The following is a 15000-nucleotide window of genomic DNA, read 5'->3' as shown; positions in this document are numbered from 1 at the left end:
CCATTTTTTTCATCTTGTTTACAGAGCCCGGAAATCAAAATCAAAATTTGGAGGCGCGGTGGCCTTATGGTTAGTGCGCTCGACTCCGGATCGAGTGGTCCGGGTTCGAGACCTGGCCGGGGACATTGTGTTGTGTTCTTGGGCAAGACACTTTACTCTCACGGTGCCTCTCTCCACCCAGGTGCGATGGACTAGCATCCCATCCAGGGGGGAGTATAAATACTCTTAGTCGCTTCATGCTACGGAAAGCGGAGATAAGCGCCGGCCTGATGGGCCTTCTGGCTCGTAGGCAGTGACTTACAGAGCCCGGAAATCAAAATCAAAACTAGGAAATCAAAATCTGCATACAGAGCTGGAGGAATGAGACGGGAAAGCCTTCCCCTTCCCCCCCCCCAACCCTTGCTTCCCCTTCCGTCCCTTCCAGGGATCGGACGTAATCTAGTCCAGGTACTGTGCCGGAAATGGAGCCAGCAAAATTTCTAGTTTTTAACTTTGATGTCGTTTCTTTCAGACCTAAGGTTGCCGTAGGTGTCGTTTCTGTCTTAGTCTTGGGTGTTTTGGGAGGATTGCTCGGTCCATTTTTTCCGCAAGAAGACGAAAGTGCAGAAGAAGACGAAAGTGCAGAAGAAGACGAAAGTGCAGGGGGGCCATACCACAAGCATGCAGTTGCTACCGACACGAAGATGTGTTCAAAGATTGGAAACGATACCCTTAATGTCGGTGGCTCGGCCGTAGATGCAGCGATCGCTGCTATGTTTTGCCTTGGAGTCATAAACATGCACTCTTCCGGAATCGGTGGCGGTGGAGTAATGCTAATCTACAACCGTTCCGCAAGAGAAGCAAGCGTGATTGACTTTAGAGAGACCGCGCCGTCGACTGTGGCTAACTTTACACCCAACGCTACTGGAGTGGATGAATCTAAATTTGGTTTGTAAAAATCCTTTAAAAGCACCACTTTCAGAACTGCAAATTCTTGGACACCTTCAATAGCGCTCCCAAAAATCGCTTTAATTAATGTTTAAAGGTGTACCTGATATTTTATAATTCTCCTCATAGCGGCCTCCCATGTGCCAAGGTCGGCTGAAAGATCTTGTGCTCTGTTCTAACTTTTATGTCACACCGATGACTTTTCCCGCGCTTAGAGTGGGCTGTGTATTTTCCCTTTACGTTCTGATTTGCTCGTTTGATCGTCGTAGATTGTCGGTCGGTTATCGGTTGTCGATCATCGCCATTGGTTCTGATTGGCCAATTTAATTACACTGGGTTTGGTAAATATCCTTGGCTTATGCGGCCATGTTGGCATACTGAACAATAGCGAAAAAGTCTTTTGAGAATTTGGCTCTGTTGTTAGGGACTTAAACCAGGACAACTGCAACGTCAACAAAAACGTCACTCCAAAATATAACTTAGCGCTGTCGAAAGTATTTCGCGATTATTTCGTTTTGGTCACCAGTTTTAAAATACGGGCGAACTATCGCATAACTGTAACGAATTTTAAAGCAAATGAAAGATTCATTGTTATATGCTCACATTGTCGTCAAAACCTAAGGTTTGGTGATTTCACGTTGTTGTTTTGTGAAATACGGCAAAAAAATGCACGGAAATTCGTGCTGCACGTGCAGCACGAGTATTTTTCCTTTTTTTAACCAATCATATTCTTGCTTTGTGACGTTGTCGTTGCTGTAGCCGTCGTCCTCGCTTAAACTTCTTACTATGCAAAACGAGTGTGACATTTTGCTTTTGATTTGTACACCAACAAGGCCGTCTAATCACGTGATTGCAAACCAAGAATAATAACCAACTGAAAACGTCGTAAGTTTCAAAATTAACGAGGAGGTATCTTTCGATGGTCATCGGGGGTGCTGAGAAAATCTGAGTGCTCCTTTTCAGTCCTGAGTCGAACCTACCTTTCGATGACTAGTTCGGATGCTCTACGAGTGAGCTAATGTAGACCGATGGGAACTAGGCCATTAAACTAGGTTCACTGGCAAATATCCCGCAATACGACAAGGAATGAAAGCGCCCAAATTATGCGTTTCCGCAGGTTGGAAATGTCAATCCCGGCCCGATGAATGAATGTAGATACGATTTTTTTCAGCGATGACTGGTGGATACTCAGAAACTGAAAAATCCGAGTCCTCCTTTCGAAGAGTTCGGAAGCTCTACCATTGAGCTATTGCATACCCGTTGGAATCAGGCCATTAAACTAGCATACAAATTTCTAGTTTCTAAAGAAACTGTGGTGCTGCGTCGGTGGGAGAGTGAAACAGGAAAATTTGGTTTTATCAAACGTGTTGATAAAGGTCGAATTACCATCGTGAACGATTTGGAAAGCTGACCTTTCGAGCGTTAGCCCTTCGTCAGAGCGAATGGAGGAATTGTGGGTGTTATTGGTCTTTATGCGGGTGTGGAGGAGCTTTGCCATTAGTGGAAATATGGTAACATGGATTTGTGAATAAATTAAAGGAATGGGAGGAGTTCGTTGATTCCGTGAGGATAGAGTGTATCTAGTTGAAAGATGAATTTTTGTTCCAGGTTCTTGCGGATTTCTGTGTTCCCGCGGCGTAAGGATAGGCTGCAAATTATGATGTTGTGGTGGGAGTGATTAGCATGATTAAAATGGCGCGCAACTGGTTTTGATGCATCTGTGTCGTTTTTTTTCTATATCTCGTAGATGTTCACGAAAGTGGTCCGCCACTTTTCTCCCTGTTTCGCTTTTGTAAGCTATAGGAGACTCGTCAGTGGTGACTCGGGGATACTCGGAAAAAGATCCGAATGCTCCTTTGCAGAAGTCGAACTAGTCTTACGACCTTTCAATTACTAGTTCGGATGCTCCACCACTGAGCTTTTGGAGCCTCGTTAGTGGTTATTCGGGGATACTCGGAAAAAATCCGAGTGCTCTTTTGCGGGAGTCGAGCCGACGACCTTCCGATTATTAGTTCGGATGCTGTACCACTGAGCTATAGGAGACTCCTCAGTAGTGGCTCGGGGATACTCGGGGAAAATCCGAGTGCTCTTTTGCGGGAGTCGAGCCGACGACCTTCCGATTATTAGTTCGGATGCTGTACCACTGAGCTATAGGAGACTCCTCAGTAGTGACTCGGGGATACTCGGGGAAAATCCGAGTGCTCTTTTGCGGGAGTCGAGCCGACGACCTTCCGATTATTAGTTCGGATGCTGTACCACTGAGCTATAGGAGACTCCTCAGTAGTGGCTCGGGGATACTCGGGGAAAATCCGAGTGCTCTTTTGCGGGAGTCGAGCCGACGACCTTCCGATTATTAGTTCGGATGCTGTACCACTGAGCTATAGGAGACTCCTCAGTAGTGACTCGGGGATACTCGGGGAAAATCCGAGTGCTCTTTTGCGGGAGTCGAGCCGACGACCTTCCGATTATTAGTTCGGATGCTCTACCACTGAGCTATAGGAGACTCCTCAGTAGTGACTCGGGGATACTCGGAGAAAATCCGAGTGCTCTTTTGCGGGAGTCGAGCCGACGACCTCCCGGTTATTAGTTCGGGTGCTCTACCACTGAGCTAAAAAAGATGATCAGAAAAGTCCGAGGCTTTTTTTCAGGAGTCGAGCCGACGACCTTTCAATTACTAGTTCGGATGCTGTACCACTGAGCTATAAGAGACTCTTCAGTCGGGGATACTCGGGGATACTCGGAAAAAATTCGAATGCTCCTTTGCAGGAATCAAACCTACTCCCTCTTTCATCTCAGTGCAATAACTAAGTTCCAACTTAAACCTAACTGAAAAAAAGACAATCACTAACAATCTGGAAACGTTTTTCAATTCAAATTTAGTTTGATTTGTGGATCCTGTCATAAATAACAATGAAATGTTACAAGTAAAGTTTATGAATATTTAAGAAAAGTAGGTAAATTTGGGGGCAGGATTTAAGATGTGATCTGACTCCTAACCAATTTTTGTACCTTCCTTGTTGTTGCATTTGATGGCGTTTATAATTTATTCCTTGTTGCTTATTTGTTAACTTTTCACTTAACGGAAATATACATATTTACACTCTTTTTATGGAAGCAGAGATTTTTTTAGAACAGAAGTACTTTCTATTGATACAATCTTGTGCCTTATTGGTAAATATTTCAGTGACAATTTTTTCTCTCTCCCCTAGGCGGTCTTGCTATTGCTGTCCCTGGTGAAGTGCGTGGTATGTACGAGGCTTATAAAAAGTACGGCAGGTTGCCATGGAGAAAGCTAGTCGAACCTTCAATTATATTGGCCCGTGAAGGATTCGAAATAAGCGCCGCGGTTGATGATGCATTGAAGACTACTCCCAATATTTCGGAGTTTATTAGAAATGATCCTGGATTGAGGTACGAGAACCATATGTGATCTTAATGTAAAAGTAACTTCACCCACACAAGAAGATCATTAAAGGGAGAGCAGTTTGACGTCTGTGCGCATGAGCAAACTGTCACGTCAGTCCATTTAATTCCATTGTTATTGAAACAATCGAAAGCACTGATGCAGGAAACGGAAACAATGCCATAGAAGTGGAATTATTCATTGAGATTACTTTTGCAATCATTCCCGTTATTCTCTATTTTCGAATTCCCCACAATACACTTTGTTTTCTCCCCAAATTTTGCATAAACTATTGTTTTCCAATGCTCTTGGGGACATTGCATATTCCCAAGAGCATTTGAAAACAATGGCTTATGCAAAATTTGGGGGGCAAACAAAGTGTATTATGGGAAATTCGAAAATAGAGAATGAACCTACTGCATGCAAAGAAAAATGTCGTTCGTTATGACAACTCGTGCGTAGAATAAAATGTTGAATCCATACAATAAATTCCATGGGCCAAAACTAAATTTGATATTTTCTGTGTAAACCCACAGTATCTTACATCAAATTTGGACCTCAGTCATTCAGTGTATTTGCTTTGATACTCTCTGTAATTAATGAACATTATCTGGTTCAGTAAGAAACCGTAGAATTTACAACTGCGAGCGGCAAAGCTTGCACATGCGCAAAACCGTGAAACTGTCCCTTTAACTCCGTCGTCTTAGAATGTGAGAGGCTATTTTTGGCAGAGAACGTTAAATTTGATGCAAACAAACATAGAAATAACCGTGAAAGATGCGGGATTCTCGCTCTCACATTTTGCGGTGCGGCCATTTTGTGCGCACCTGCTTGTTGTTGTTGTTGCTCTTGAAGCACCAAAGATGGAACAGTCCTCCCGTTCGGGAACTGATACACTAGCGAATACTTAACTAGATAAATAATGGTACTGGGAGGTCAAAGGGCTTGTGAGTTTGCGTATTCTAATGCGTGCGTCCATGTGATAGCGCCCCAGCTAGTGAAACACAATAAACGAAACGACAGAACAGAACAACAACGCCAACTGTTAAAAAATCCCAACTGGCCGGAGGCAAACCTGTTGGCTATTTACTTACAAGTGCAGCCGATAAGTTGAACCAGGAACAACCAGGATCAAGTCAACGAGTGATCAGAGCGGTTCTTGAACCCGGGTTCTCCGGATCTCAAGGCAAGCGTCCTAGCCACTGGGCCACACTACCTCTATGGTCATCGGTTTGTCACCTCATGATCCTCATTGGCGGGTCAACTAGACGTTGATTGGTTGTCGAAACCATGGGATTCTTTTGTTCTAGTGGCTGGGTATATTGGAATATTGAATGAAATGTTTGTAAACAGTGAGTTTCGCTTTCGACAAAAATTATATTTAAGGCCTCAGTGTGTGGTTTTGAGTTACTATTATTTTTTGGTGGTACTTTCAATTTCTGCCGTTGTCAACAATGAGAGTCAGAGTGGCCTGACCAAAAGGAGAGGTTTTGAGGCAGTGGAACCGAACTGAAGATTTTCCTTAGCCTTTGCAAACAAAGAAATTATTCGCTGATGAAAATGTGTAAAGGCTATCGTTTGATAGTAGCATTAATGAAGGAGAGAATCATAAAAGCCACTCAGCTGAATATGTCATAAACCTCTTCAAATCCCGGTAACAGCATTCCGGTATCACCTCAACAAACTCAGTTTCCACTTTATTTATTCTCCGAAATCATTCCAAATATATTGCGTTCTTTAATAAAGAATTAATTTAATTGAAAATCAACCTTTTTTCAGTATTCACTTTGAAAGACGGGAAATGTGATCATAGTTTGATGTATGACCGAGCAATGAAGGGGAATGGGTTCGATACCGCTTTGACGCCACATCGCTTTTTCCAAAGAACTATTACAATGCCTTGCGCGGTCGCAGATCAAATTACAACCATTTTTCCACTTATAGGAGGCTCTAACTCTAAAACAGTGACTTTGAAGGCCGGAGTAACTTAAGCAAACCCAGCAAAAAATAAGTGTTAGACAAGTGAAGAGAATGGTTGAGCGGAAAGGTTTTTTCGAGGTGATAGACACCAGCCTTAAGTTGCTTGTCTACTTGCAATATGATCTTTTTAACTTTCATTTTAACCTGTTCAAGTGTTTTTTGAGGCGGCGTTCTGTATTTGAAAATTACCTCTCGTTTTCAATCACTGTTATCTTATCACTGCAACATATTTTCCAGAGAACTACTCCTAGATAAAGATGGTAACAATTATACAAAGGGCCAAATAATAAGAAACGAACAATATGCAAAGACATTGGAAATCCTTCAAGACGATCCGGAATCGTTTTACATTGGATCATTGGCCAAAAACATCTTGCGCGACATGAGCCATATTAACAGCAAAGTTTCTCCGGAGGATTTAAGGCAATATGAAGCCGTAACAAGAAAGCCTCTGAAAGGAGAACTTTTGAATATGACAATGTTCCTTAGCCCTCCCCCGTCAAGTGGCGCCGTGTTGGCTCTGATCTTAAACATATTGAAAGGTTAGTGTTTAAAGATTGCTTCTAACATTCATGGAAAACTTAAGGAGGCTGATACCAGTTTCAGCACTTTCAATAAACTGTACTATTTGGAAGGATTGAATATATCCAACTGTTTCGTGTTACGGCATTGTTATGGTACCATATGAAACTGCAAATGATTGCTTAACAAGATGCACTCATTAATGTGACGTAATTGACGGAATGCAAAAATGGCTGCCAACAAATTATTCTTTGTCTTTGTGTTAATTAGCCTAACTAGCCTCCGTCACACGCGTAAAATTGAAAGAATTTGGGCTGTAAAACAAGGCTAGTTAGGCTAACTAACACAAAGACGAAAGAATAATTTGTTGGCGGCCATTTTTGCATTCGGTCAATAGGTTACAATGGGAAAAAACGACTCGAGCCATCTTAAAGCAGTTCTATTTTGCTTGTAATTAAACGCTTATATCTCAAAAACGAACTCGATGACCCACATTTTTTATTCCTGGAAAGTGATTAGAAGGCTAAGATAAAACTATCTGCAACGTTAAAAAAGTCTCGGCAGCTGATTCAGAGCCACATCTTATTTGCGGCTTTGTAATCGTTTCACAGTCATTCCAAGTTACCTTGCGCAATCTGATTGTCAAATTTCCCGTTGTCGATATGAGTCTACACAGCGCTGCTCGCGTCATTTTGGGGATAAATCAATCCGAGATTGCGAGAAAGTTACAGATAACGTTTGCTCCTTCTTTGTTTCACGAACTTGGTCACTCTTGAAATAAATAATTTCTTTGACGTTGAGTATTTTGACCACTGTGACGACAAATATCGTTGTCGATAAGAGTACAGAAAACGCTGAACCACATTCGATTTGGTTAGTGTACAGGTTATCTCGGATTTAAAGTTTGACGAACGGAGCAAACGTTTAGAGAAAACGGACAAAACGTATCGTCGGTGCTCGCGTCCTTCGTGTAACCTGGAAGTAGGTCATTTTGCGTCGTTGGCAGGACGAAAATGGCGAAGAATAGAAACACAATGAAAAATACGGTTAATGCTATAAGGGATAGACGAGAAGGACATTAGACATCTCGTGACAATTACACGATGTACATAGATTAGAAGGTCACCAACGTAATATTCCCATTCACCGTATTCAATTATTTCTTAAAGCGCTGATCAAGAGTGTTTAATTCAAAGCACCCATTCCGAATAGAGCTGATCTACAACTATTTAAGTCTAATACCCATTTTAAACCGGTTAGCATTCAATTTTGGTGATGGGTCATGTGACGTGCGTCTTCCCCTTGCACGGCGACACGTGGTAAAAACAAAACGCAAACGGATCATAGATATAACCCCGCACAAACCCCTTTCCACCAATTCGCAACACAAAACATATACTGAAAAAATGTTCAAGACTATTTTATTAATGCTACAAGTTTTGAAGGATAAAATTCTTAAGTAATACTAATTCTAAACTTTCTACACTAAGATAAACGTAATGTCCTTAAACTAAATGAACTAAGTACTTTACTCTAATATTTACAGTTAAATAGTTCAGTCCTTTGCCAAAGAAGCAACAAAATCCACGACAAGTTCTTTCCCACCTCCCTTTCCATCCCCCTTTCTCCACCCCCCCCCCCCCCCCCCCCCCCGCCCTCTTCTGGCAATCCAGGAAATTTCACCTTTCACACTTTACTGCGCCCGCGTCACTTTATTCGAGTTTTCTCTTCTTCTTGCTTATCTCAAGCTTTTTTAATTCTTTGAAGGATGTTCCTCACTTGCCGCCACTGACAAGGGGATTTTGTCATTGATTCTTTCCGGCAGCTCCCGCTAATGTCTCTTAGCAGTGTTCTCCGTTCTTTTGTCTTTTGCCCTCATGCAGGCTTTCGTTCTCCTACTCTTTGCTTTCCTACACGTCAACAACCTTGCGCCACTTTCATGCACAACCACCGTTTTGCCCTGGTATATATATAACCTGGGCAAATAGGCCAGTTTCGTATTCTAACGGTTGGACTGGATCTACAATCCTAGACAAAACTGTTGGGAAGGTTAGCACTTTTGAAGTCTTTATTGCTTCTCTCCCCTCCCCCCTCCTTCAATGTTGTGCAAAACTGAATGGTTTCAGTGGAAAATTGTTGACTTACCTTCCAACATTGAATAGGGGGGAGAGGGGCTACGTAAGAGAAAGTGAAACTATTTCTTTTGAGCTTTAACAGAAGCAGGTTGAAATACAGCTCTGGTGTGGTTCATTTACATAACCTTCCCAACTACTTTTGTCTATGATTGTCTGAAAATTCTGGGCGTGGTCTTAAATTGGAAAGACGACTTTTTTCTTAGCGTTTACAGTGCCTTTGAAAAACAACCACAATTATCGCTTGCTTTAACATTTAACTGCTTTTTGCCATGTTATCGTGAATTTTAGGCGTTGATCTGGTTAAAAATAAGGCAAGTTTTCAACTTCATACATGTGTTAGGACGTGCTGTTACATTAGTGTCTCAATGGTATTAAATTGTAGAGCAAATAACATGATGAAAATTCCTTCGTAAATGAACAGAAAGGGGAGGGAACTAAATGATAGTTAATTAAAGCCAAAACGCTGGTCTTGAAAGGTCAAACGAGTTCACGGACTAAACTCTTACAATGGCGGACGTCAGTTGCACTTTGCCAAGTTGAGACCAGCGCCTTTTAAAAACGTGACGTGTGCATTTCAAACAGTCACATTAAATAAGTAAATTAACAGTGATTACTTTTTTTGCACCAGTAGCGTGAGTAGGATGGCCTGTCAATCATTGACCTATTTTGGGAACAGTAAACATGTATGTGAACATTACTCCATGACATTACTCCATAAGAAAATGCGAAATATATGCCCAATGAATGTGATATTTTGCAACAATAACGTAGTTATATGTAAAGCATACTGGAATACGTACACTGTATTTCTGATTATGGACAAAAGTTATTGTATCTACTTATTTTCAACATTACTCCATTGAAACCATGTATACACAAAGGTTAATTAGATGCATTATTTCAGTTTAAGCTCTCTTTATGGAGTAATGTTGCAGTTTACCTAAAATAAAGCTGAAATGACCATGAAAAGTCCTACTACTATTTCCTTTGAACCCCTTTACACTCCAGTTTCAATAATTTATCTGTAGCTGTGCTGTAAAGGCATTATTTTAGGCTTCGAAAATGGAGTAATGTTGGGAGTGATGTCGGGAGTAATGTAAGTGCTCTCGCACTGCTCGCACCATTTCTTGCTAAATCGATCGAAATAAAACAGTTTTTGGCATTCTTCCAACGTCCTCCAAAAAGAAAGCTATCGTTTTAACGAATATGAAACATCAAACAACAAAAATGTATTTTTTATGGCATTCTTAGTAAACACTTCCCCAGCAGAACGGATTTTGGAGTAACGTTGTGAAGCGTCACGCAAGTCTGAAATCCAAATCATAAAACGAGGATTTTAACCAAATTTCAGTATTGTGAGATTTTATTTATGCATTGGAAAGTACATTATAAGAACGTGTCCAGAATAACAAATGGAAGCCACATGTCAAATACTACGAGAGTTACACGCGTTCAAAGCAGATTTCCTACTCTCATACATGTCTGAAAATTCTGGGCGTGGTCTTAAATTGGAAAGACGACTTTTTTCTTAGCGTTTACAGTGCCTTTGAAAAACAACCACAATTATCGCTTGCTTTAACATTTAACTGCTTTTTGCCATGTTATCGTGAATTTTAGGCGTTGATCTGGTTAAAAATAAGGCAAGTTTTCAACTTCATACATGTGTTAGGACGTGCTGTTACATTAGTGTCTCAATGGTATTAAATTGTAGAGCAAATAACATGATGAAAATTCCTTCGTAAATGAACAGAAAGGGGAGGGAACTAAATGATAGTTAATTAAAGCCAAAACGCTGGTCTTGAAAGGTCAAACGAGTTCACGGACTAAACTCTTACAATGGCGGACGTCAGTTGCACTTTGCCAAGTTGAGACCAGCGCCTTTTAAAAACGTGACGTGTGCATTTCAAACAGTCACATTAAATAAGTAAATTAACAGTGATTACTTTTTTGCACCAGTAGCGTGAGTAGGATGGCCTGTCAATCATTGACCTATTTTGGGAACAGTAAACATGTATGTGAACATTACTCCATGACATTACTCCATAAGAAAATGCGAAATATATGCCCAGTGAATGTGATATTTTGCAACAATAACGTAGTTATATGTAAAGCATACTGGAATACGTACACTGTATTTCTGATTATGGACAAAAGTTATTGTATCTACTTATTTTCAACATTACTCCATTGAAACCATGTATACACAAAGGTTAATTAGATGCATTATTTCAGTTTAAGCTCTCTTTATGGAGTAATGTTGCAGTTTACCTAAAATAAAGCTGAAATGACCATGAAAAGTCCTACTACTATTTCCTTTGAACCCCTTTACACTCCAGTTTCAATAATTTATCTGTAGCTGTGCTGTAAAGGCATTATTTTAGGCTTCGAAAATGGAGTAATGTTGGGAGTGATGTCGGGAGTAATGTAAGTGCTCTCGCACTGCTCGCACCATTTCTTGCTAAATCGATCGAAATAAAACAGTTTTTGGCATTCTTCCAACGTCCTCCAAAAAGAAAGCTATCTTTTAACGAATATGAAACATCAAACAACAAAAATGTATTTTTTATGGCATTCTTAGTAAACACTTCCCCAGCAGAACGGATTTTGGAGTAACGTTGTGAAGCGTCACGCAAGTCTGAAATCCAAATCATAAAACGAGGATTTTAACCAAATTTCAGTATTGTGAGATTTTATTTATGCATTGGAAAGTACATTATAAGAACGTGTCCAGAATAACAAATGGAAGCCACATGTCAAATACTACGAGAGTTACACGCGTTCAAAGCAGATTTCCTACTCTCATACAATCCTAGACAAAACTGTTGGGAAGGTTAGCACTTTTGAAGTCTTTATTGCTTCTCTCCCCTCCCCCCTCCTTCAATGTTGTGCAAAACTGAATGGTTTCAGTGGAAAATTGTTGACTTACCTTCCAACATTGAATAGGGGGGAGGGGGGCTACGTAAGAGAAAGTGAAACTATTTCTTTTGAGCTTTAACAGAAGCAGGTTGAAATACAGCTCTGGTGTGGTTCATTTACATAACCTTCCCAACTACTTTTGTCTATGATTGTAGCATGAAATGGAGGCTAATGTGGGCAAATTCATTTGCATTTGAAAAGATTTGCCCGCATTAGCCTCCATTCCATGCTAGATCCAGTCCAGCCGTGAGAATTCGAAAATGGTCTGTTAAACGCCCTGTCACCTATCCTTAGCTCACAAATTAACACGTAACATGCATTCTTAAAGACTACAATACTGTTACAGTAACATTCCACAAAACAATATGACGTTAATTATAAGATATCAAGCGATGTTTCTAACACTAAATAATCAACACTTATAAACTACAATTTGACAACTATGATGCAAAGATTTGAATAAAAATAAAAGAAAAAGACATATGCGATAAGGGAAATTTTCCGTGACAGGGTATCTATTTAAATATTATGAAAACTTAAAAATGCTCATCGGCTTGCTTCGATTGTCTAGTGGTTATCAATTATGCAAATGTCGCTTATGGTTCAAGTTCAACCTTCTCGACCTTCATGTTCTTTAAAAGTTTTGGAACTTAATAGCGTGCTTTTTCAAATTAAATTGACGAGAAGATTTCTAAGTATAAAGCTGAAGTAAAAGAGGAAATGTCCTTCTTGTCTATCCCAATTAAAATACACGTGCACAGCGTCCCGCAAACTCGTTTCCAGGGCATTTCTCCGCCGAGACTCAACGAGGTTGTTCTTTAAAGGTGTTTTTTTCTACCATTTTCGTTTTCGTTGATGCTTCAGCTCTTTGTTGTCTAATCACTCTGCAGTGAAACGGCGACAACAAAATAATTGCTCACTAAGTTACAGTGAGAAATTACAGGAGGGGGGGCATCTCGTTTATCGTTCAGATAACACGAAGTAAGGCAAAATGCAGAAGTAATGTGCTGATCAAAAGGAGATGGACAGCCGCATACCGGGCACAAATATCGTTGACACCTCACATGCATAACACTTCCGACCCCTCTCTCTTGCAATAAAGTCAAACCGCTATTCAAATAACTAAGCTTGTCTCATACTTAAACTTTCAGGTTACAAAATGACGCCAGCTGATCGCGATAGCGTAAATGCCTCAGTTCTGACATATCATCGAATAATTGAAGCTTTTAAGTTCGCTTACGCATGGCGAAGTCAGCTTGGGGATCCAGCATTCAACGAGAACATTAATAAGGTTTGTAAAATATATTTCCTCTTGTAATGGACGCCTTTGCCGTCGTCATTAATTTACACTTTACCTTGTTAACAATCGCAAATGCTTATAAAAGGCATCGTGTTTCAAACAAACTGGTTCTTAAAGAATATATGTTATTTGCCAGCAGGGAGGTCCGTATAGCGAACTGTGACCGAGGTCTTTAAAATGCTTGTTCAAGACCGAGGTCACAGTTTTTCTCTATACGGACCGGCCCTTAGCTGGTAAATAACTTATTTAATTTTTTGCTCTGACTCTTTCTTACTCTCTAAAATCACTTTTTAAATTGCTGACAAACGGAACGACAAACGGCGTTTTTACAGACCGAATTATTTTTAGATTGATTTTACATGTACAGCGAAACCAGACTTTTCCAGCTAATAGGGCTTTTCCAACAAACGATCACAAAGAGACCTGAACCAGTCAAGCTTGACTTGCCTTTGTTTTAATGTCCCAGTGGGGGAATAATAATGAGCTTGCCCTCCAGCATGGTGGATTTTGTACCATGTGATCGTTTGTTGCAAAAGGCCTATTATGAGAAAATATTTACCAATGGGATTGTGTATGGTCACTCGTGCAAGCCAAATCTTATTTCATAACTCATCTAAGAATAGCTTGATGTCTGGAAATACTGTTATATAGACAAAGTATTGAACTGAGTTGTGGGCTGCTGATTATGGGCTGTATTTGTTTTTAAGGTTGCCATGGAGATGATTGATCAGAAATTGGGCGACTTGTTGCGCCAGAGAATACAAGATAACTCAACGCACCACAATTTGTCGTACTACGCTCGGTTTTATTCACATGCGGATTATGGCACAACGCATGTATCCGTCCTGGCGGAAAACGGGGACGCGGTTGCCGTGACGACCTCGATAAATTTGAGGTAAGCATCAAAGTTAACTTCAATACCTTGAGACTGCTTCTTTGTCATCCACCAGGTTTCAGGCTTTTTTGTTTCAATCACACCACCCATGGGGTAAGAGTTGGTCACGAGGGTACGTTTTTGTTTTTAATGAGTTGCGACGGGAACCGCTGATGGACCATCGAAGGAGGTCATCAAGGGGGAGTCTTTATCTCTACTAATTCCTTGAGTCAACCCTTTCCCTAGAAAATTTATTTTTAGGAACAGATACTTTGCGCGAAAAGTATAATTGTTTCCTCGACGGTGAGATAGTTTTGTTTGATTGGCTTTTCCATCAGTGGGCGTGCTGAATCTCCTAATCCTAAGGGAGTCGTTCTATAAATGCATCTACTCGGGAAAGGCTTCACTCCTAGGCCAACTTTGCGACGTTGGCAGCACATTTTGTTGACTTTTGTACTTTCTGGAACAGAATTTGCGACCAGCTTATTTAGAACGCCGCTGGATAATGACATCTGACTTTTAAATATTGAAACTTCAAAACTCAAACTCAAAACTATTTCGTGATAGGTTTGGGTGTAGATATCGCTCCACCGACACCGGAATCATCTACAACAACGATATGGCAGATTTCGACATTCCTGGTTATGACGTAGTAGAACCCATTTCCCCATCGCCTTTCAATTTTCCCGACCCAGGAAAGCGTCCATTTTCGTCCATGTCTCCCACCATTTTGACGGATAACAAGGGTGATGTTCAATTTGTGATCGGTGCTTCTGGCGGGAAAAGAATTACCACCGCTGTTTCATTGGTAAGGCATACTGAGCTCACGATTGGTTTTTGTTTGCATGGGGCCTGTTTTCACTAGTGAATGGGACATTCCATTTATAATCCAACCCCTCCCCAGCACCTATGGATGAGGTCCATCAGAAAATTCAACTGGTGG

General features: G+C 40.8%; 1 protein-coding gene across 1 annotated transcript in view; it reads left to right on the top strand.

Annotated features, from left to right (window-relative positions):
• Positions 1-15000, top strand: part of LOC138045535 (glutathione hydrolase 1 proenzyme-like) — a 25361-nt gene that overhangs the window by 5589 nt on the left and 4772 nt on the right. The window contains exons 2-7 of the mRNA XM_068892075.1: positions 512-927; positions 4137-4338; positions 6548-6852; positions 13035-13174; positions 13891-14078; positions 14625-14865. Of these exons, the coding sequence (XP_068748176.1) occupies positions 512-927; positions 4137-4338; positions 6548-6852; positions 13035-13174; positions 13891-14078; positions 14625-14865 (1492 nt within the window). The remainder of the gene's footprint in view (positions 1-511; positions 928-4136; positions 4339-6547; positions 6853-13034; positions 13175-13890; positions 14079-14624; positions 14866-15000) is intronic.

Source organism: Montipora capricornis, chromosome 4 (genome assembly GCF_036669925.1).
Source record: "Montipora capricornis isolate CH-2021 chromosome 4, ASM3666992v2, whole genome shotgun sequence".
Classification (NCBI taxonomy): Eukaryota; Metazoa; Cnidaria; class Anthozoa; order Scleractinia; family Acroporidae; genus Montipora; species Montipora capricornis.
The sequence above is the reverse complement of the archived record's forward strand: the minus strand, read 5'-3'. Positions and strand labels throughout refer to the sequence as shown.